This window comes from Petromyzon marinus, chromosome 61 (genome assembly GCF_048934315.1).
Source record: "Petromyzon marinus isolate PM22_M1 ecotype Great Lakes invasive population chromosome 61, UKy_Petmar_22M1.pri1.0, whole genome shotgun sequence".
NCBI classification, from domain to species: domain Eukaryota; kingdom Metazoa; phylum Chordata; class Hyperoartia; order Petromyzontiformes; family Petromyzontidae; genus Petromyzon; species Petromyzon marinus.
Window position 1 is genome coordinate 8,543,541 of NC_133727.1, and position 22,540 is coordinate 8,566,080.

At 46.7% G+C, this 22,540-nt stretch overlaps 1 protein-coding gene across 1 annotated transcript; it reads right to left on the minus strand.

Moving 5' to 3' along the window:
- Window positions 1-2,642: 2,642 nt before the first annotated feature.
- On the minus strand, window positions 2,643-17,990 carry LOC142906027 (exosome complex exonuclease RRP44-like). Its single transcript, XM_076053398.1, has 12 exons — window positions 17,796-17,990; window positions 16,041-16,142; window positions 15,309-15,373; window positions 14,573-14,657; window positions 13,603-13,730; window positions 12,460-12,546; window positions 11,903-12,059; window positions 9,977-10,194; window positions 8,823-8,994; window positions 8,144-8,299; window positions 6,447-6,569; window positions 2,643-4,436 (listed from the first exon to the last, which is right to left on the minus strand). Exons 1-12 carry the CDS (start codon window positions 17,988-17,990, stop codon window positions 4,359-4,361), a joined length of 1,566 nt encoding a protein of 521 aa, XP_075909513.1. The 3' UTR covers window positions 2,643-4,358.
- Window positions 17,991-22,540: the final 4,550 nt, after the last annotated feature.

The window sequence follows — 22,540 nt, forward strand, 5'->3', positions numbered from 1 at the left end:
TAGTTTTCTTATTTTTCTACCTGGCCTCAGGCACTTTATAGGGGGCCTTGGAAAGCTGGTTTTCTACTTTGGAGCTTCCTTGGGCGATCCACAGCCTCCTTAGGTGTAGGGTCCTCAGTAAGCAACTCGAGCCTGACCTCATGGCTAGGCCAAGGGGACCTTCCGCCTGTATCTTTGTGCTCCATGGAAGACAGATCCCCTGGGAAAAAAGCCATAGCTTTGTCTCCCCCCCCCCCCCCCACCGTTCAAGTTGACACCAGAGATCCCGGTGGTAGGAACGAGAGCTCTTACAAAGCCCTTTTGTAAAAAAAAAAACAAAGAGAATACTGCCCTTCTTCGGGTCCTCAACGAGATGTCGAGTAAGGTTTGCAGGAGGGTGGAGATTCAGGAGGCAGCCACATATGACCCTTCAGACTATGCTAGACGAGCAGAGCGGTGCAATGAAGACCTACGAAGCCAGGCTGCTGGAACCTGAGGAGGCTTACATCAGACTGGACTCTAAGGGATGGGAGTGCCAAGTAAACCATTCGGCCTCCCGGAGGGGGTCGAGGGCAACGCTCCTCAAGATGCTCTATCCTACATTCGGCTACATCTGCTCGAAGCTCCGGCATTCCTCTCTACAACTGGGCCATCACCACCTACACGAGTCGGCGCTGCGCTGTGACCACGGCGTGCCTCCACGCGTGCCTGTCGACGGTCGTCCTCAAGACTGCCCGCATCGAACGCGAGCTCATCTCATTCGTATGGCAATGCTTGCTTCCCGCAGAGCAGACTCTTGTCCACAACCTCTCTCGCATAGATGTAGCGTAATAAATGCACATCCTATACCGTCGGTATACTTACCTGCAGTTGCGGGCACAAGCCCATAGGGGGTGCCACCCTGAGCTGGGGAAGGACAGAGAGAGCCAGGCCCCAGGTGAGGGGTTGGGGGGTTCTTCCAGAGCCCCCTGGAAGGTTCTAGAGAGGGGGCGGTACGGGGGGCAGAGAGCCCCCGAGAGGTGTATTAAAGGGGCACCTCTGGGACAGCTCGGGGCAGTGCTCCGAAGACGAAGAACAGAAGACCAGCCTAGCTAGGACCCTGGGACCCGACATCCTTATAAGGGTCGGGGCCGAGCTCGGACCAGTGGTCAGGACCCGTACCTTGGCTGAGTCGGGTCAGTTAGCCTCCCCTAGGGCACAGATAGCCAGAGGGCTGAGAGCCAGGTTTGATCAGTGCGAGGGCACGCTAGCCCGGAGGCTGTACCTCCCTAGATAGTGGGAGTTAAGGGGAGTTCTGTTCATAGTTACAAATAAACCGTGTTGCCTCTAAAGACGTCTCCAGTCTCCGTGGAACCCACTACATATATATGTATTTTTATATTTTGACCACTGTGTGATAAACACGTTGCCTGCGTGCGGCGACGCTGGATGCTTTTCCCTCTTCCTTTTCCTCATCCCTTCACCACAGAATGAACACGGTAACGCGGTCATGCACCTCGGGGGGGGGGGGGGGGGTCAGACATTTGTGACGATGTGTGACGAGGGGGAGGGGGGGGTTTGAGAAATGTGACGTCACATCAAAATGCGCAACTTTAAGTATAGAATTGTTATAACACTAATTGTTATAACACTCCTACAACATCAGTGCAGCGCCATGCACTACAATGACAATAGTTGAAGCATGTTTTATTTTCAAAATGAAAATATGGTTTTGGGGGGGGCAGAGCTTTGTGACGTCATATTTGAGGGGGGGGTCTGACTTTTTGTGACGCCGAGTGACGAGAGGTCAAAAATTGCGTGACGTCATTTATGGACGGCCCCTCAAGTGAATGGCAAAATTGGTTTCGATTTACGTTGTTTCACTTACCGTCGTGTTTTTCAATGTACTAAATCGAGAACTTCAGTGCTTGGGGGATTTTGGAGCTGGCTCACCGCCTGGGCTGCTGCTGCCTTCCCACTCGCCTGTGGTTGCTCGAACCTCCGAGTCGTTCATAGCTCCTGGCTTCTAATATCGGAAGGAAGCGGTGATCGTCTTTGTTCGATGGCCAAGAGCTGCTGCTGCGAGGATGACCGGAGTTTGCGTGATGATCGTTTATGCTCCTGGACACGAGATCAGCAAGGTGTGATGTTTCATTTGTGGGAGTTGCACCGCCTGTACGCGATCAACCGTCGACGCGCCCACCCGGGCCCCACGTTTGCCGTGAGGCACCATGAGGGCCTCCCCGACGGCCAGGGCCTCCGCACGGTCGGAGTGGGCAGAGGCCGGCGTTCGACTGGTGGTTTGAAAAGAACACGGACAAACATTCGAGCTCACGCTTTTGCTTTGGCAACAATTTTCGTTAATTGGGCTCCGAGCGGCTCAACAAGCCTGGAAGCCGGCGCATTTAATCACCTCCGAGATCGAAATGTGGCAAATCGCATGCTAATCAGGAGCAAGTTGGCCCAGGGATTGAGAATCAAATTTGCATGTGAAACGGCGGTGCAGGACTCGATTCGAAGGCGAGTGAATACTGTGTGGTGGTGCATTGCAAGTGGACATTATTATCATCCAACAGTGACCAGCATGAAGTATGGTCAAACTAAACCTGACATCCAACATCACGTGGCGAGATGTTCATCCAGCAGTGGAAAACGTAACTTAAAGTAACCAAAATAACAGAAGATGCATGGAAAATAAATAGGTGTATTTTTGTATATAAACGCGTATAACTCATGTGTACATGCTTGTAAATATACGATTCAGCTAAAAAATGTTAAACACATTTACACAAAGTCGCAAAGACATCAACTTGCTTAAATCTTTACCACTACTCCAGGAGCTTAAAATTATTGCCCAAGTACGTGAGCAAAGTTATAACCATTTACGAAACAATTTGAAAACGTGTCAATATTTTGTCAGAAATTATCTTTGCACGTCTAAAGGACAAGAGAAGCTGTAACGAAATGCGCATTTGTAAACGATTAAACCTTAAAATTTTCTGACACCGACATTTTTTCCAAAAACATTCCTTGTGAGATTGCACAGAGTCCGATGAGGGGTGGGGCAGCTGTGTAAAAAAAACCTGAGGTGAAATTCTCCGTTAAACCGACGATTTAAACAGCAACAGCTCGGGGAATTTTATACTCTGTTCTATGCAGCTGACCGCTGCCCCTTCATACAGTAAATGGCATCCTCACAAGAACAAGTAACCTAACATCCCTTGCAGGGAATCCTCTCGCGATAAAAAATCTTCCATTTGCCATCCATCACGAGACCCCTGCGGGTGTCACCGTGCACAATCATACTTCGAAGCTCTTGCTCGGATTCCCAAGAGCTTTGCCCTCCGAGTGGCCACCCTAATGGCCCACTCCGACAGGCCAAACCTGGCACAATTGTAGGTTTTCAACTATAATACACGTTTTATGGGTTAGATTGGTGTGATGTTACTAGTAACGAATTGGCACGTTCTGTTAATGTGACAAACCTTTCGAATTGGCTGTGTCGGGTGGTGGCGGGTTTACCGACACATTTCAATATTTATTACGCGTTCTAACCCAAAAAACCCGTGTTATGGATATTGGTCGCGAAAGCCTACGTGTTAAACTGGTTTTCAACTGTTAGATCAGTGGTAGCCGATATGTGAATCGCGATCCATGGGTGGATGATCGCAAAAGATTTTGATTGTGGATCTCGGGACAAATAAGACTAAACACCTCTAAAATAAAGCAATTATTGTTATAGCAGATGGCAAAACAAAATCCCCGACTAAGAATAAATGGATTAATAATATATATTTTAAACCAATAGATCGCACTAGCACTTGGCATGTCTACAGTGTTCTATTAGTCGGTTAAATCCATCCGGGTAACTGTTGGTCATATATTGCTGGTAGATCACGGAACATGTTGAGATATACCAGAATGGATCACAGTGCTTTGTGGGTTGGACACTGCTGCGTTAGTCAATAAACACCACCGATTCAGTAACCAATATTTTTGTGAAATCACCTTCATCACAAGGGGGTCAGTGTCTTGGCTGGCAAAGAAGTGGGGCATAAGATATCCTAAACCTTTCATACATCTTTACGCGTATACACCATAATTGGCTGATTGTACTGGTTGGCAAGGTAAAAATTCTAAATAAAAAAAATGCGCTACCATTTGAACTGCTGCGACAGGAGAACGAAGAACCGGTGACCTCTGGAATGCAAGTTCAGAGTGCAAACCGTCTGTTACTTCAGGGTAGCATTTCTCATAACCGCCACTGCTTTTTTTTCAATTGTTCACCTCTGCTTGCGAGCACAATGTACACTTAATTAACTCTGCAGATGTAAAACCCAGAGTGTGTGCCCACTCATGCACCTCCTCCGACATCTTGTTGACACCGCATCCACGATACACTAGTGCTGTCTGGGTTTCTTAGGCCGGGGAGAAGGCGAGCCCCATGGGGTGGACTCCGGAGGGTTGTAGCCTGGAATCTGTGACAGCGGACACACAAATGGCACAAACGTACAACGAAGATAGTCACCCAAATAAGCCTTTAACAGACTGTGCTGATGCTGTTAGGCGGCATGGCCCACGAGGGGGTAAATGGCCAACACCTCTCCCCAGTGCTGATGTTTACACACTACACCAGGTACTCATTTAAGAAAGAGATGACCTTGGGTAGGCAAAACAGCAGTTCAGATAATCCTCACTGGTGTTGGCGGTGAGTGGGAATTGGGTTGCCGGGTTCATAGCGCAGCGTGCTAACCACTACACCAATGCTCTCACACACACACATGCGAGTATTTCCAACACAAGTGATACGTTATTATTACACTTATTAACACTGAAAAACTTCGCCAAGTCTGAAAACTTTTGAGGAACAGGGGGAGAGAAGATGACAACTCCACACAGTAACACTCTAGTTGGGAATCAAACCCAGTTTTCTTGCTGCAAGACGCAAGCGTTTACCAATGTGCCACCCTGCCGCCCATGGCGATACGTAAACTACCTTAATACCAGTTTCAACGCATGATTATTTTTAGATATCGGAGGAAACCAGAGAACCCGGAGGAAATCCATGCAGAACAGACTCATGGAGTTTTGTTAAGAAATCTGATATCTACCAAGGCTCCCACACCCTGACTTAGCTTGGTATCTTGAGAACTCGCATTCATCAACAACAGCCCCAAACGATCATTTAAATAGGCCACGTTTCAGATAATGGCCCTTCTTGTGCAATGAACTAGGGCCATCATAAAACTCTATTTTATACAGCACCTTGCATATCGAAATATCTCAAAAAAGCACTGGACATTAAAAAAACTACTCAAGTATAGATACAAGCCAATAGAAATAAAGTAAAATCCGATAATAACAATGATGACAGTGATACTGACACTTTACACAGCATGCAAAATGCAATAAAAGCTAATCATAATGATTCCCCTCACAGTAATAACCAATCAGAATCCAGGAAAAGCCAATTAATAACGACGTTTTCAAGCTGGATTTAAACACATGGCCAGTCACAACTGATATAGGTAGGGATAGTGTCCCATAGTCTTTGGATATGCAGCCTGTTCTATAATATGGTAGTTGCGTACCTCAAGAACACGTTTTGGAAAAATCGTGTTATAATAAATAATATATATTATATGGGGTAAAGCGCAGTCCGCAATAACGCGTGAGATGCGTAACACAGGCTGAACAAAGACTAAGGAACGTGGGTAGCATCTAGAAGCATCCAGCAGCATCCCGCCTTGTGTGATGCTACGCCGAGGCAGCCGTTACAACCGCTTATTCCTACTCGCGCGACGTAGTTCCATTCATTCAACCGAGTTATATCCAGTTCGGATCCGCGTTATACAAAAAATGCGTTCCTTCATACATTCATCATCGCGTTATATCCAATTTGCCAGTTACAGGAGGTATAGGACAACAGACTGCAGCTCAAAATGCTAGCTATACATATATTTTTTCCATACAAGACCGGATTTTATATTTTATTCCTGTGTTATAAGGGTATTACGTTCAGGGGCTAAATGCCAATGGATGGGTCTGATAGCCACGGGAGAGCCTCAGGAGAGAGTTTGTGTCATCTTGCCACCCCCTCCATTGAAGGAGCGCAGACTACAGTGGTGTAAAATGTGGTCCATAGTTTGGGTTGCATGGCCACAATCGTACAGTAGCATGTGATTAATGCACTGCTATGTATCTGTATGAGTCTCTATGAATCTCTAGGAATCATAATGGGTCTCTCTGTATCTCCTATGTATCTCTGTGTCTCAAAGGGTTTACTTTACGGTCCCACAGTTTGGGTTGCATGGCAACAAGCGCTATGCTGTGGCTTGTGTCATTAATTTTCGGCCCGCTGACGTTCCGATGCGGCGAGCGTTTGTTTTTTGTGCACTACTGCTGGCGCAGCAAGCAGCAACAGCAGCATGGTCACAATACAAATCGGTGGTATTCCGAGGTTCCGCGTCGCGCCGCACGGTGAGTACCTCCGGGCGGACGAGGTGCATGCGGATCCGCTGGTGCTGCAGGTTGGACGAATCCAGCGACACGCGTACGCACAGGCAGTCGAACATGTTCAGCGCGATGCCCTCCACGCACAGCGTGGGGCCCTACACAAAACACAAAGACATATCTCCAATGTAGCCTTAACAGACTGTTGGGGCAAGTGCTGTTGGCGAGGAGCACAGATGAAGGCCGGCACGGCACACAAGGGGGTGGGTTGCCAGCGCCATGCCCGGCCGCCTTTGTATCCCCAGTGGCGATGTTTACACACCGCACCAGGCATTCAATTGAGTTCCGAGTCAACCTAGGGGAGGCCCAGGACCGGTTCAGATAATCATCACTGGTGTTGACCGTGCGAAGGAATCGAACCCAAGTCACCAGGATCGTAGCACAGAACGCTAACCGCTACACTACCGCTGACTGCTCTCTGCCAAGTGCCCTGCATACAGTCATGGATTGACGTAAACCCAACGTTATTATTCATACAATTACATGGGTCACTCAGAAAAGCCTCACTGATTCTCAAAACGTTTGCATTCAAGGTCACTGCTACGTTTTTGTAAAAGGAGGCGAACGATTGATATGTGCTCCCCAAATAAGTAATTTGCATGTAATTTGCCAACCTTGGACCATGATGCTGGCACACGAATAACGTTACAGGATCTTTTAACGTCCATTGTTAAAGCGGATGGCCTGTAAATATTTTACGCTTAATACACACCACAGTATTAACCGGAGTGGCCACCGAGTTTGAAACGCAAACCTCCACAACACACAGCGAATGCAATACCGCTTGGGCCACCTCACCACGAGCTGAAAACCAGGCATGAGAAGCCGATGGCTGCAATGACCAAGCCAACCGAGGGATCGTGATGTGCGGGCCAGCCAAGGAATTTTAAAGCCTTATTTGGCCATCATTAAGGAGTAGATGCAACCCCCCTTAGGTTATATGGAGTGTACAATTGCAGTTAAGAACATACCTAAAATATGGCTGCAAATGTTGACCCTTTTGAGCTTCTGGTCCAAATTAGGCTGTGTGCATTATCCACGCAGAGTGACAATGTAATGCGGCATGCAAGGCATGCTGGAAAGGACCGGATCCACTGGTCACAAATGTGCTTTTTGCCATCTAGAGATCACTTTTTGGATCAACTACTATTTCCCTCATTTGTTTTTTATTCTACAAGTACTTCTCTGCCCTTCGAATTTCTCATTGTTTACAGAAAGCATTAGATTTTCTCTCTAATTCTTCCGGATCTGAGGGATTTTACTGTATTTTTAATGTGATGTCCTCTCCGTGACAATACGGGCTCCGTCATGGCAGTTATTTCCAAAGCATATTTAATTGTGACCGTTTTATATTTGAAACGCATTTACATCATTTAATTCAGTTTCAGTTTATTTTGGTATAGCCCTGTGAGCCATCCGACTCTAATGTATCCACCGGTGTAACTTCCTCTGTAATAGTCCACACTGCCAAATGGCAAAAAAACGGAGCTTCGTATCTCACTGCGTTCTTCCACCTTAAACCAAGTGTCTGTGTGTCTGATAGAAACCTAATCGTAGAGAGATGGTCAGGGGGCTTGGGTCCCAGTGCATTAAGCCAGTCCTGGGTTTAAATGCAGAATTCAGCCGTTCGGGAAATGCCAATGCCTCCCGGTTAAGTGAACACATGCCCTACCTCCTCGTCGAAGGTAACGTTGAGCTTGAGATCTTCGGAGTCAAAGAAAACCGTCCCCTCCAAGCCGTACTTGGGAATGAGCACCACCACGGCGTTCTTGCGCACAAACAGCACGAAGCCCTCTTCGCCCACCACTCCCTTGCTCTTGAAGAACAACTGAGACCACAACAACAACAGCCGTTAATCACCGCTGCGTGGCCCAGAGCAGACACACGCGCATCACTTACCAAGCCCATAATTATTTAACAAAAATTTAAGGTATTTTTCTGCATCCCCCCGCTAATTTATTCCAGTTGTGCTATTGGCATCATGTCATGGGGATTATTTTGAGTTCAATCGTGAAGGTACAATGTCAATTGTATTAACTATAATCCTCCATCACCTGACAGAGCCAATCAAATAAAGTTGTCACATCATGGGCAAATGTGCCAAGTGACTAGGTTTTTCAGCAAACACAGAAGAATGCTGAAAAGCAATGTCAAGTGTAGCCAACCAGTACAGCCACGGCACCACCACACGTAAGCGTACGAATAGAAAACAATTGATTCTTACTACACGCACAATACGATGGCTACTTTCGTGACCTTAAAAATGGTTTTCAAGAGACGAATGGACGCATTATCAGGTGCCTAAGCACACGCCGTGCAAGCTCCACGTGGCCCACACTTCCGCCTCGCACCTGCGTGTGGAAAGCTACAGACGAGCGTTGGGCGTACTGCGCCATCTTGTGGCGGTAGTTGAGGTTGTTGCAGAGCTGCTGCTGCTGCTTCTGCTTGTCGGTGAGCGCCGGGTACGTGGGGTCGGCGCCCACGCACACGGCCAGCAGCCGGTGCACAATCACATCCGAGTATCTGTAACGGTACAGGGAGACAACAACAACAACAACAATATTCACATTTGTTGTAGCCTCTATTTAATATGAAGATTAAATTTACAGTAGATACAGGCTGCGGTATGGCCACGAGATGCCAACGGAGCAGCGGTATTAATCCACCAAGCACCGCGATTCATTCTGGTGGATCTCAGCGGGTTTCACGATCCACCAGAAAGCTACGCAAACAATGACTCAGATGGATTTAACGCTGTGATAGAATACTGTACTCTGGCCATACCACGTTCTAGCACCATCTGCTGGTGGAAATTATCTTTGTTAATGTATGAATATAATTCTTTGTTGAGGACTTTTTATTTGTCATCAGATGTAGCGCAAATTGCTGCCTGCTCATATCTGTGTTCTTATTTAAGATCCACAACAAAATCGTTAGCGATCCATGGCAGAATTGCAATTCACTTTTGGCCGCCGCTGCAACACGGCAATGGATTCTTGATTCTGCACGTGGAACACTGTCACCCTCCTTGTAGGCGTTGGTGTTCTCCGGATCCTCTAGTTTTTCTCCAACACAAGCCAAACAACCATTTAAGGAATTGGCCAAACTTCCCATTTATACGACCTTTTATAAAAATAAGTCAAAATCTGAATCTTTATCCTGGAGAAATCCGATTCGCGATAAAAGCTCTTTTTGACAGATGTCCATTAGGTAGATGATAGGAGTGTAAGAATAGGAAAGGTAAACAAATCACTAAAAGTAAATAATAGAAAAAAGATATACAAGTTGTATGTTGAACTTCATTCGCACCGTATGTAGCCAAAAGTGCTAATCGGAGGTGTGCCGTAATGACAAGTTAACATTGCATAAGTACATCAATTAATAAATAAATTTCTAAACTTGGGAAAGGCAGCACAGTCCCAGACCACACCAAGACAACAACATAGCCCCCTCAATAATCGCGAAGGTCGATTTCACGCGTGTGCCTGACGCCAGAGCACGTCACCGTCGAATGGGCGACGTGAAGTGGGTGTAGATGGCGGTGGCGAGCCCGTAGTGGTGGGTGTCGGGCTCCATGCCGGAGCAGAAGTAGATGGCCTGCATCATGCAGCGCGTGGCCAGGATGCGCAGCAGAGTGTTGAGGTATGGTGGCGCTCCCGGCACCGCCGCCCGGTCCAGGGACTCGGCCAACGCCTTAGCCGAGTCCACCTGGATCTCGATGTTCTGCGCAAAAAAATCAGGCACACCGGCGTTTGTGAGGTGACTATCCCGCACGTGGCTTGTAGTTCAGTGCTTGGGAAGCAGCAAGGGTTGTGGTGTATTGGAAAGAAAACGTTATTCAGCGCACTTCCTGTGGGCATTCAGGTTTCCATAACCTGGCTTGCCAGGAGAAGGCAGTACAGCAAGTGGATTAATCTACATCTGGCACAGTGCCTGGCTGCCTTCCAGCGTTGTCTGTGGTTCGTCACAGCTTTTGAGTTGTTCTGCCTCTAAGGGCGAGTGGAAACTATACGGCTACATCTCAAGATAAAGGTAAAAGGTGCAGCCCTGCAATTGCTCGCTCAGGCCAATACTGACATCGTTTCAAGACACCTCTGCTTCACAGTAGGGGGTAGCACATTCCCACCCATTTTGAGCATAATGTTCATCACAATAAGTCGACCTGATATTTCAACATTTCAGTGCTGGAATTTATCTAAAATTAAATACAGTACTACATTTATCGTGATGTTTTTTTGTTGCTTATTTCTGTGGAGTAGCTGGGAAACGAGCCGAGTCCTTCAACTCCCTACACTTGATAACACAGTATGTTCAATGCGGCTGCTGGATTTTGAAGCCAGGGTCACAGCTGTAATCTCTGGGTCATAGGGTGACCCAGGTGACCCTTGCAAATGAGACTATTATGGTCTCTTGAGTTTTCACCCGGTTAAACCAAAAGACCTCAAACAAAAATTTGAGCCACCCGGCGACCTCTGAATTCCTTGCGAGGAGGATGATATTGAAGGAAGGTTAACAGCAATCTAGAGACAGTAGAACCCCTCTTAAAGACGGTAATTGGTTCCACGAACACGAGCATTAAAGGATTTGGTCATTAAGCGAGTATAGGAAATACGTGTTAAAAGCTTAATTCGTTCCGATAGCATCGAAAGTTTCCCTTGTTCACCCAAAAAACGTACTTTATCATATTTAAACAATGGATATTAATACATAAAGATACTAACATTATAAACACATCATATTAAAATAAACACTGTTAATAAATGCATGAATTCATTTTGATTTAAAACTTTCGTGACTGCAGGGATTCGTATTCTTGGTTCTTTCGGTAAATTCACGTAGAAGAGAAACAATAAAATAATACAAATATAAAACAATAAAATTCTCACGACGTTTCGACTGCAACACAAGCAATCATCATCAGGTGTGAAAACCACAACAAGAAAATTTGAAAAAAGTGGCGGTTATTTTAACGTTAGCACCACGGAGAGAGATTTGATAAACCATTTCGGGTCTTAATTGATTGATCACGCTTAAGGTGGCTTTCAGAACGCATCCATTATTTTTTGTCTCCCCCCTCCTCTTTTCCGAACATAGTTGGACTCGTCCATCTGAACAAACTGTCAAATCTCTCTCCGTGGTCCTAACGTTAAAAATAACTGCCACTTTTTTCAAATTTTCTTGTTGTGGTTGTCGCACCTGATGATGATTGCTTGTGTTGCAGTCGAAACGTCGTGATAATTTTATTGTTTTATATATATTTTTTATTTTATTGTTTTCCTTCTACGTGGCATTAATTCATATTTACTGTACCTACAACAGCCCGTCGTTAACAGGGAAATGGTCGGTTAAGCCTACACATTGAGCTCTATGGAGGCCCGTTGTTAAGCGATTAGTTAACAAGGGTGGTCGTTAAAAGGGGTTCTAACTCTACCTTTGATTTTGTCGCCTTCACCAAGATGTCGTAGTTGGAAGGCGGAGGCGCCGGGTGGCGTCGGAGCAGCGCACACTCGGGGAATTCGTCTACGATGCGCTCCGCCACAGAGATGTTGGCGAGCAACATGAACTCCTCCACCATCGAGTTGGTCTCCCTGTGTACACGCACCAGTTTCCGCCACCACAACACATCAACCACAAGGGTCAAGAATCTTTATCTTAGATTATTTTGCTGATAATAAATTTCCCACGTGATAAGCCACTTTGTTCAGCTATCATTTGTGGTCAGGGTTTTACTTGGTAAGATAAATAGTTTAGTTTTATTTGTATATTTGTTTAAGTTATTTGTTTACCTTTCCAATACTTTGCAATCCTAACGTGTGCTTGTATTGTTTGTTGTTGTAACGTTGTGACCTGCCCCAACTGGACATCTGTGAAAAAAGAGCTTTATAGCTCATCAGATTCTTCCAGTAGAAATATATTTTGATTCTGATAGAGAGATCTGCACAACAGTCGGATTGCGGTCATGGGAGGTGTCTTGTTGACGAGACTCACTTGAGTTCCTTGGTCTGCAGGTCGATCGGGTCGTGGGTTTCGCTGTCCATGTGGAATCGGACCTCAGGGGATGCCAGAGTCAATGCCCTACGGGTGGAGAAGGGACATGAGCGATTATCATGTCCAGCCAAAACAACACAGAATCTTAATATAAGACACTTCACAAACTCAGATATTTGAGATGAACATGCACAGCTCGTTAAGTCAATCCACTGCTGGATGAGGGCCGCCCCATGTCATGCGGGTCGTGGGGTGGTTTTACCGTACTTAACCGTGGTGGTCAGTACACGCTGGCAAAGGTGGGGGAGCACAGACATGGGAGCATTAAGTAGAGTAAATCAATTTATGTCACTGCATTGTCCTCTATTGCCCACAATGTAGCCTGTAACACTCCAATCTAGAAGGATGTTATTAACCAGGTAAAACCTTAACTTCTTTATTGTTGCCTTCATTTCATCTCCAGCTTCTTCAGCCTCCCACTCCCAGCCCCGCTCACTTCCCCCCCCCCCCCGGCATTTTGCCGTGCTCGCCCCTTTAATCCCTCTAGCAGCACCCCACTTCCCCTACCCCACACCCCCCTCTCTATCTCTCCCCCCTTGCTCCCCCCCACTCTCTTACCTATATAGCCTCTTGTTACAACAGCCCTTTTTTGCCCACTTCAGCAATTGTTTCTGGCTGTGGTTGTCCCACCTGAAGAAGGACGTTTGTGTTGCGCCCGAAACGTCGTGATTTAATTTAGTTGTTATTTTATTTTATAGTTTTACCTACGTGACTTTACTGAAAACAAAACAAAGAATATGAATCCTGTAACACTTGTTTGTGCATGATATTCACCCAAGCCTCATGCATCATGGGGTCAAAAAAAGCTACAGGTGCAGCCTTGCAATTGCTTGCTCAAGCCACTGCTGGAAGAAGGGGGCTCCCATAAGAGGGGGGCCCTCTAGAGATACACCCTTTTACAGTCCATCTCAATGTATTTTAGCCTACTCTTCCATGCTGGCCGGATGTCTTAGAAGACACGGGAGTAACCACACTTTACCGCGCCACAGGCGACCTGCCGATCGACTAAATGTGGTGCACCCATTAATACTGCTCAGCGCTCCAGAGGCGGTGGAGGGGATGAGGATCTTGACAATGAGTTACTCGTTTTGAATGCGCCTCTGCTTGACGATCTTGGCCAGGGAGTTGAGGCCACGCAAGCTGCTGGTGACCGGCTCCTTCCGCCCGGCATCGTCCATCATTAGCTGAGCCTCCGCGTACGTCAGAGACGCCTGCGGGGATACGATGAACACACCACGGGTGAACCATGGGGTCCTCGCAATTACACAATCCCCACGCCTGATCCAAGCCCAAGCCAGAACTCAACAGATGTCTACGTGGCTCCCGATGACCACTGAGGGTTACGCTCACCCAAAGACAGCAAAATTGATATTTTTTGAATTCTCAAAGCTGGAATTTAACCAAATTTAGTGCAATGTAATTTGGTGGTCTTTTGTGCAGTGAGTTTAACACGTAGGCTTTCGTGACCAATATCATCCATAATACAGGTTTTTTGGGTTAGATTGTGTAAATACATAAATGTGTCGTTAAACCCGCCACCACCCGACACAGCCGACTAGTAAGGGTTGACACATTAACAGAACGTGGCAAATTCGTCACTGGTACAACACACCGGTGTGCTGTACTCGTGACGAATTGGCATGTTCTGTTTACGTGACAACCCTTATTAGTTGGCTATGTCGGGTGGGGGTGGGTTTAATGACACATTTACATATTTACACGATCTAACCTAAAAAAAACCTGTGTTTTGTGCAGTGATTGTTGACTGGACAAAGACCATCAACTCACTACTTTCATGTCCTACCTCGCACCTCCGATTAGCACAGTTGGCTACGTACGGTGCAAAAGAAGTTCAACATACATACTACCACTTGTGAACCCGGTTCATCTCGCTCCACTTGTGAACCCAGAGGTGCAAGCTCAACGCTCTGACCTCTCAGCCATCCGGAAACCTCAACTGCACTAACATAGCAAGGCACCGATACAATACACGTGAAAGCAAACGAGAGTTTTACAAAAACTGAACGTCTGTGGGGGAGGGGGGGGAAATCACCTTGGAATTGATGATGCTCTTGGTAAAACGTGTGCTCACGATCTCAGCCTTTGGAGTCATCTCCCATATGCACGAGAATGCCAGCCTGCACGCGCACAGCACATGCACCGTCGCCATTCACCGTCGAGTGGCGGAGTCGTCGACATTGGAGTGGTGCAGGGTGTTCACTCAGGAAAGCCTCGCAAAGCCTCGAGACTCTTTTTCAGGAGGGTCTTGCCAAGTTTTTGGTAGTCGAGTCATTCTGTCAGCAGCGGGATGTTTGCCCAAATACCGGTTTGGGTTGTTACAAATTACTCAACTGGAATATATATCTAGCAACCATTGTTCGACTACAAAAGCTTTGCAGTACCCTCCCAAAGTTATGAGATTCAGTGAGGCTTCCCTTGGTTAAGGATCATAGTAATAATAACACGTTTATGTTAGCGATGAGAGGAAACCTGATAACCTGGAGTCAACCCATGCTAAATAGGGGAGAACATACAAAATCTACATGGAAAGGCAACCAAGTCGGGCATCAATCCTAGGCAATTCTTGCTGTGAGACACGTGTTACCATTGTGCCATCCTGGTTTGGCTGCTTATGTATGTACACATGCTTGTGTGGATTTGTACAATAACACTTTAACAGTGCCACGCATCATGGGATTACATGTGCACCTGGCAACAACGCACGTTAGCTGCTGAGGATGGGTTTCAATGTGCGCACTCGCGAGTTCACAGTTGTTGGTGCATCTCACCGATCGACGTTGGATCTCAAGGAACACAGGTTTGAGCTCAATAACTCTGGCACCATATCAATCCTCTGCAGGCGCACAAACAGATAAACGCAACCACTTCTCTGTCAATAAACACAATCTGGCAAATACATATGCACCAACTCAACGAGTGTTTCGCAAGCAAACCCACACATGATTAAGTCACCTGCAGGTAACTGTTCAGCAAGGAGATGTTTTCGCGAATGCCAGTTAAGATTGTATGGGTTTTATTTAGAGGAAATCTGATTAATCCAGAGGAAACCCATTCACTAACAGGGGGGGGAACAAACAAAACTGCAAGTGAAAAGGCACAAGAGTTGAGTAATCAAACCCAGCGTCTCCTTGCTGCAAGGCACGAGTGTTACCACTGCGCCGATAGCCTGCCGCTCATGATGTCACGGTACATCATATGATAATAAATCCACAAAAATCACCTCGTTTAAAACATCATGAGAGATATTTAGCATTGTTGTTGCACATTTTTTAATTCTAATTCATTTTTAAGTTATCGTTATTCATACGGGAAGTACTGAAAAGCACACAAAAAATGTGGTGAAAATGTAAAATACAATTACAAAGTTGTGGGGAAACTGGTATCGCGATGATCGTTACATCGTAATATTTTACATCATGTCGTAAAGTTAAGAATGAAAGGATGAAATCGGCGGGTCGTAAAACACTTGATATTGTGGCAAGAAGAAATCCACATCTCACCTTCTCACACAGGTAAACTGTGGTACCACGCAGAGATGCCTCCTCATCCAAGGCATTCCCCGGCCGGATAAAGTAGCCCACATCGGCGATGTGTACCCCAACCTAGAACACACATTAATACACCGTCACCACCCTCACATGCATGGATGTGTAATGACAGGGTGATACCTGCCGGCCTGTAAGGGTAATTAAGGTTATAGCTGCATTACATAATGCCTCATTATGAAGGGGCGTATCTGGGGTAAAGGTCAACGGCGGAGTCAGTCGAGAAGCTCCGGGAACCATCCCGAAGGGCCTAGAAGGTTCTAGAAAGGGGGCGTGGCCAGAGGTGGAGCTTGGCCACTCCAGGCAGATATAAAGAGCACCGAATCAGAACTTCGGGGCTGTTAGCGTGGGGTCTGGGTCCTGGTTGCGTCGCTACCGTCGTCATCTCTTCGTCTTCGACCACGTGGCTGGTTCTTCTGCAAGAGCAGCTCTGTCTCCGCCGCTACGCTCGTCAACCAGCCAGCGTAGCTACGCAGGACGGAGATGGGCTGCGTGTTTGTACAGCCTAGGTGTAGCCGCGTTACGAAGTGTATCGCCCTGTGTGCTCTTAATAAATAAGACGTCTTCTACTAGACGTCTGTCGGAAGTCGCTCACTCCACATGCATGCATAACCTCCACCATAGCCACTCCAACCAAAGCACAATAATGTGAAATGAAATGCACATCCATTACTATCTGGTGCATTCATTGTGAACCAGGCATTCGGCCAGTGACGTGGACACTTAGGCCAGTGGGGTCTTAGCCATGGCTTGGCTCAGGCTTGGCTCTCGCGCAACATGCATTGAGATTATTTATATTATTTTGTCTGCTATAAATGTCCAAATGATGGGCCACTTTGTTGAGCTATTCATTTGTGGCCAGGTCACTAATCAAAAATAAATCAATACCTCAGTGGGCTTTGCCTGGTAGGATGGGGATGGTTTCATTGTATTTGTTTGTGTTATTTGTTTATCTTTCTTGTATTTTGCACTACTATGATGTTTTTGTACTGTTGGTGTTGTAATGTTCTTACCCGCCTCTACTGGACATGTGAAACATAGCTTTATAGCTCATCGGATTCCTCCAGTATAAATATTCTGATTCTAATTTTCAATAAGCCACATCAAAGCAACGCTTAAAACCCGAGCTGCCTCTAAGCATGGTTCCAGCCCTGAGCCTCTGTGTCCCTTGTGTCTCCTCGTATGTCTCTGCATGATCCCAGCCACGCTCAGAATTTCCATGAGCTGAGCCTGAGCCAAGGCACAGCTGAGCCACTCATGCTTCTTTGGAGGCAACGGAGCAGATCAAGCAAGAACCGAGCCATGTTGAAGTCAGTCCTGAGCCGAGCAGAGACCAAGAATACGGGCACTAAGGCAACAATGTTTGGAAACTTAATAACAGGAATATTGTCCACCCCTTTGTCAATCCACTGCAGGATGAGGGCTTCTCCATGCCGTAATGGGTCGCGATTGTCATTTGACCTTGCTTTATTACGATGGTCAATGCAGGTGGTGAAGGGAAGAACTTGGGCAGTTTTTTTAGATATCACTCTGTACCGGTGTTAGCCATGACTGGGAATCTAAACCAGCTTGACAGGATGAATGTGCAGTGCACTTATCATTGTGCCACTAAACTCCACTTGTCACCTCCGCTAGCATTGACAAAACCATGAAAGGAATAGGCACGAATTACCGCGACCGTGACCACGATTACCACCACCAAATGAATACCTCGGTGTTCCCATTGTCGAGCGGTTTGCAGTGTAGGGCATCGTCGATGTCTGTGCAGCCTGGAGGATCCACACTGCAGATGGACAACGCACGGAGGTCCTCCCTGCCAGCCTGGTCCTTGTACGGGACACACACAGCACCAGGTTCAACAAAACGCTGCCTTACAACAAACAAAACACAGGGTGAGCCATACATGGGTAAACCAACTTCATTCTAATGGCGTTATATTTTCCCAAAAGGCGACTGAATATTTTGAAAGTACAGTCCGTTCTCCTATAACTCTGCGTGTTTTCATATCGTGAATTAGATATAATGCGATGAATGCATTAGGGAACACATTTTTTTCATAACATGGATGCGAATTGGATAAAAGGCGATCGAGTGAACAGAACTGCGTTGTGCGAGGCAGAATAAGCGGTTGTACGGTTGCCTCAGTGTAGCATCACACAAGGCGGAATGCTTCTGGATGCTTCTAGATGCTACTCACGTACACGAAGTCTTTGTTAAGCCTGCGTACGCATCTCACGTGTTATCGCGGACTGTGCTTTACCCTATATTATTTATTATGCTATTTTCCACAATTCGGTGTTCTTCAGGAACGCAAGTACAGCGTTATAGAAAAAAAGTCTGTAGTCCCCTTGCTCCATTCATTTCTGTACTGGACCATCTCCACGGCTACTGCAGAGTCCTCCACATCCTGGCTCACCACTTTGATCCGCATCTCTCGAGACCTGCCTCTCGGGTCTCCGCCCTGGTGCTTCCATAAGTCCGTCGCCTTCCTTCCTCCGATGTGAATTTCCTCTCTTCTTACGATGATGTGTCCGAGCCATCGACTTTCTTTCAGGTCGACGGCTTTTCTATATACGGTCTGTGGTAAAGGTGTAGAGCCCCGTGGCTTCTCGTTCATGCCAGTGCAGCGGAAGGACCTCGACTGGAGGGAGAGCTCTCTAGAAGGTATTCTACGCAGGGCAAACATCTTGAAACTATTAAGGATTGACAGCACGATGATGATGATGATGGGGGGTGTTTTCGCATTTGTCTATTGTCGGGGGCCTATACGTCGGGGGCCACACGTCATGGGCCACACCAAAGGCCACCCAGGGGCCACCAGTGGCCCGTGGGCCTTGTAATAAAGAACATTGAAGTAAAGGATTCTCACATGCACGACCAAACACACCAACACACCGCAGGCGTAAGAATTGAACTCAATCGATGAATTGACATATCGTCACACGTCTCATGCGTACCTCTGCTGTGATGCTGAACGTGGGAGGGGGCAGGCATGCAAGTACGGCCTGGCTGAAGGGCTGGTGTGGCACGTCGTGCTCCAGCAGCAGCACCTCTGTCTCCGTCTCCTTATCCCCACATTCGCCCAGAGAGCGCACAAAATGGCCCTGCACAAGCACACCGACGATTAGCACGGTTGTCTACGTATGGTACGGAAGAAGTTCAACATGCATATGCACATATGTGGCCAATCGTCACCGGTATCCCTTTTCCACTGGTACATTGGAACCCAGACAGCGCAGAGCTCTCGAGGTGTCTGTGGTCACCCACTGGCTTTTTGCCGTGTCGAACCAGAACCAAACCGTGATATGCTGGCCCCACAAGGCATCCAAATCTATCCGGGGGCCGAGCAGGGCCAGGGGCGGGGCTAGCGACACGTTAATTGTGTGACGGCAGTCGATACACCACGGGGACGTGGCACCACAGCGTCATCTGCATGTGCCTAGACTTGTTCAAAGCATTGACCGTCCATGGCATGGATCTGCTTTTGCAGTGGATAAACAACCTGCAGCCTACTAAACCGTGCCAGCCATGGTGTCGCTCGGTTGTGCAGTGGCAAATAGGTATGAAAATTACAACCACAATGCCAACCTTGTACCTAACGAACATTATGTAGAATATTAACCGGCATCTGTTTAAACAAAGATACAACCCAAATAATACATCTTAACAATATATTTAGCTTTTCACCAATTTTTTTTCTCATTGTGTTAATGGTATCACACAAGACAAGCAATCTATACCACCCTTCGTGGTCAAGGACGACCCACAGGAGCAGACATAACAGAGCTACTTCTAAGATCCATTGAAGGGAAATGCGGTCCAAATTGTAGGGGGGCAGTGCTTTTCTAACCACTCTGCCAATCAAAGTAATGTTCATCACATGGCAGTCAAAAGCAATAGTTTTCTCAGAGAAGGAAATTAAACAATCGAAGTGCACGACCAAATTTAACATCGTTTTTGGTGCAGTTATTGGTGACTGGGCTGAGACTATCAACTTACAACACCTTAATAACCTAGGTTGAATCACAGGTGAGTTTGCCATGCTTTCAAACAAATAAATCACAGTGGTGCCAGCTCATCCACCCTGACTTCCAATTCACCGTGTCACCGTTCGTGTTTTGGGTTCGACGGCTGTATTGCATACAGAGCCGCGTGGCCGTGCGTCAAGTGACAGAAGGATGAGCCCGACGATGCCGACCACGGGACGGACGGGTGAGGTGTCACGGCTTGTGGGGCGTCACGGTGCAGTCGTACGTTCGGGTAGCGGGAGTGTCGCAGCCAGCCATCGATGGCCACCACGATGCGGTGGGCCTGCAGGGACGCTGCTTGTCTTGTCTCCACCCGCACTCGTGGCATGCGGCGGTCCGCGGGCGTGAACAGGTGGCGGGTGGCCTGCAACACGCACAAAGAGCCCCCAGTAAGGCATTCAACAAATTGTTTGGGCGAGTGCCGTCAGCACACACCTATTCAAGCTGGTACGGCAAACGACGGGGTGGGTACGGCCAGCACCATGCCCGACCGCCTTTGTCTCCACAGCGCTGATGTTTACATGCCACATCAGATACTCATTTATGGCCGAGTCGACCTAGGGAAGGGCCCAAGACAGGTTCAGACATTTGCCGCTGTTTATTGGTTATGAGCGATAAATATAATCCAACTCGGGTCCCAGGATTCGTAGCGCAGCGCGCTAACCGCTACATCACCGCTCCCCACACGTACACACACACACATGCAGATCAGCCCACCTCCTTGATTGGGCTGGGCATGAGCATGCCGCACAGCGGCCTCGAGTTCCGCTTGATGATGCCGACCACTTTGCCAGTGGGCCGACGCATCTTCCCACTTTCGGCTTTCAGCTGGAGACCAAAACAAAGGACAAACATCGTGTTGCGTAATCTAAGCAAGAGCGACGACAGCAGCAGCAGCAGCTGGGATAGCACCGGGAGATGACAACGCAAACTCAAATGAGCACTCACCACAGTAGCGTCTCTCTCACACACTGAAATAATTAAATAACTATTGTTTAACCAACTCACTGCATAACACAATACAATTTGGCTTGAAGGGGAAGGAGCAATCCAAAACAATAGCGCTTAACCTGTGGATGTGGTTTCATGCTGTGTCTCATCAATGTCAATAATGAGACTGACGCTTTGTTAAAATGACAAAAGATCACAGTGAGGAGTCCTCCGTAAATATTGATAAGTTAAAACAGTTCTGCCGATTGATAGAATCAACCGGAACATGCCCATCAGATACCACACGTTTAAAAAAAAAGCGTAGGCTTTTGCGACCAATATTATCTACAACAAAGGTTACCCTCCCATCTAATTCACAATTTGATGCTTAATCTCTCGATTCTTTATGATTTCATTTGCAATTGTGATTGACATTTTCTCTTACCTGCTTAGCACATCAGTCACCCTATATGTGTTTAATGTTTACGTAACGTTTTTATAAGTATAACTGTGCAATGATCAGTATATAAATAATCTGTCCAAGCCAACTTGCACTACATGCGATTTAATATCTAACACTTGTTTATGTTTGTGAAATATTGTCGACTTTTCATAAACCACGGTTGTTTTTGTGCCAATTTCAATTAACTTCATTGCTGTACTTTATTATGTTTTGCATTTTGTCACTGTGGTATGTATGCATGTAGAACTTATTTCGCACCGTACACAGCCAACCATGCTAAAAAGAGGTGCGTGGCAAGGACTACAATCTAAATACAAAAAGCAGTTCTAAAGAAATTAGTTTTCGATATAGAGGCCACCCTGTGACCCAGGTCACTCTCGCAAATGATACGTGTCCTGATCTCTTGAGTTCTAATTAAGTTAATTAAAATAAACATTAAAAAGGAGCTCAGACCGTGGAAGCGACGCCGTGTTGAGCCTGGATATGCATAACAGGTGGTATAGGCTCTGCGCCAAAATGGCAGGCAGCAGAGCGCAGTACAGCAAAATGAACTGTTGTCCTGTACTTCTATGCTCCTGATCTATGCCCCCCCCCCCTTCACCAACCCGCACCGAAGTATGGTCAAATAACCCCTACGTACATACAAAAATAGTACGAAATGATTAGCACTCCTGACTTGATTTTGAAGTAATGTAATGTAAAGTCATTTAATAAATGCAAAATCAAGCTAACAGCATCTCTAATGTGGATTGTTGTCTGGTCACACGGTGTTCATTATGTTTAAGGTCTCTCTTGAAGTGGTTGAGTCTTTGTTGTTATTCTTTGTTTAAACTATATTAAAACTATTTAAAAACTATAAACTAAATAACTTTACCAGGTAAGGACCCTGAGAGCTATATAGCTCTTTTTAAGTGACCTGGCCACAAATGATCGTTCAATGAAGTATCTTATCACATTTGAAATTGATAGCAGCCAAATACTCTAGGTGCATGTCAGATTGTAACTGTGGAGGGAAAAGCCGGAGGACCTGGAGA

Coding starts and splice junctions, on each gene's coding strand:
- LOC142906027 (XM_076053398.1), bottom strand. CDS start 17,990: ATGTATGGCTCACCCTGTGTTTTGTTTGTTGTAAGGCAGCGTTTTGTT. Junction 12,547..13,602: donor CAGAGGCGCATTCAAAACGA/GTAACTCATTGT, acceptor CTCCACCCGTAG/GGCATTGACTCTGGCATCCC. Junction 6,570..8,143: donor ACGTTACCTTCGACGAGGAG/GTAGGGCATGTG, acceptor TGTTTTGTGTAG/GGCCCCACGCTGTGCGTGGA.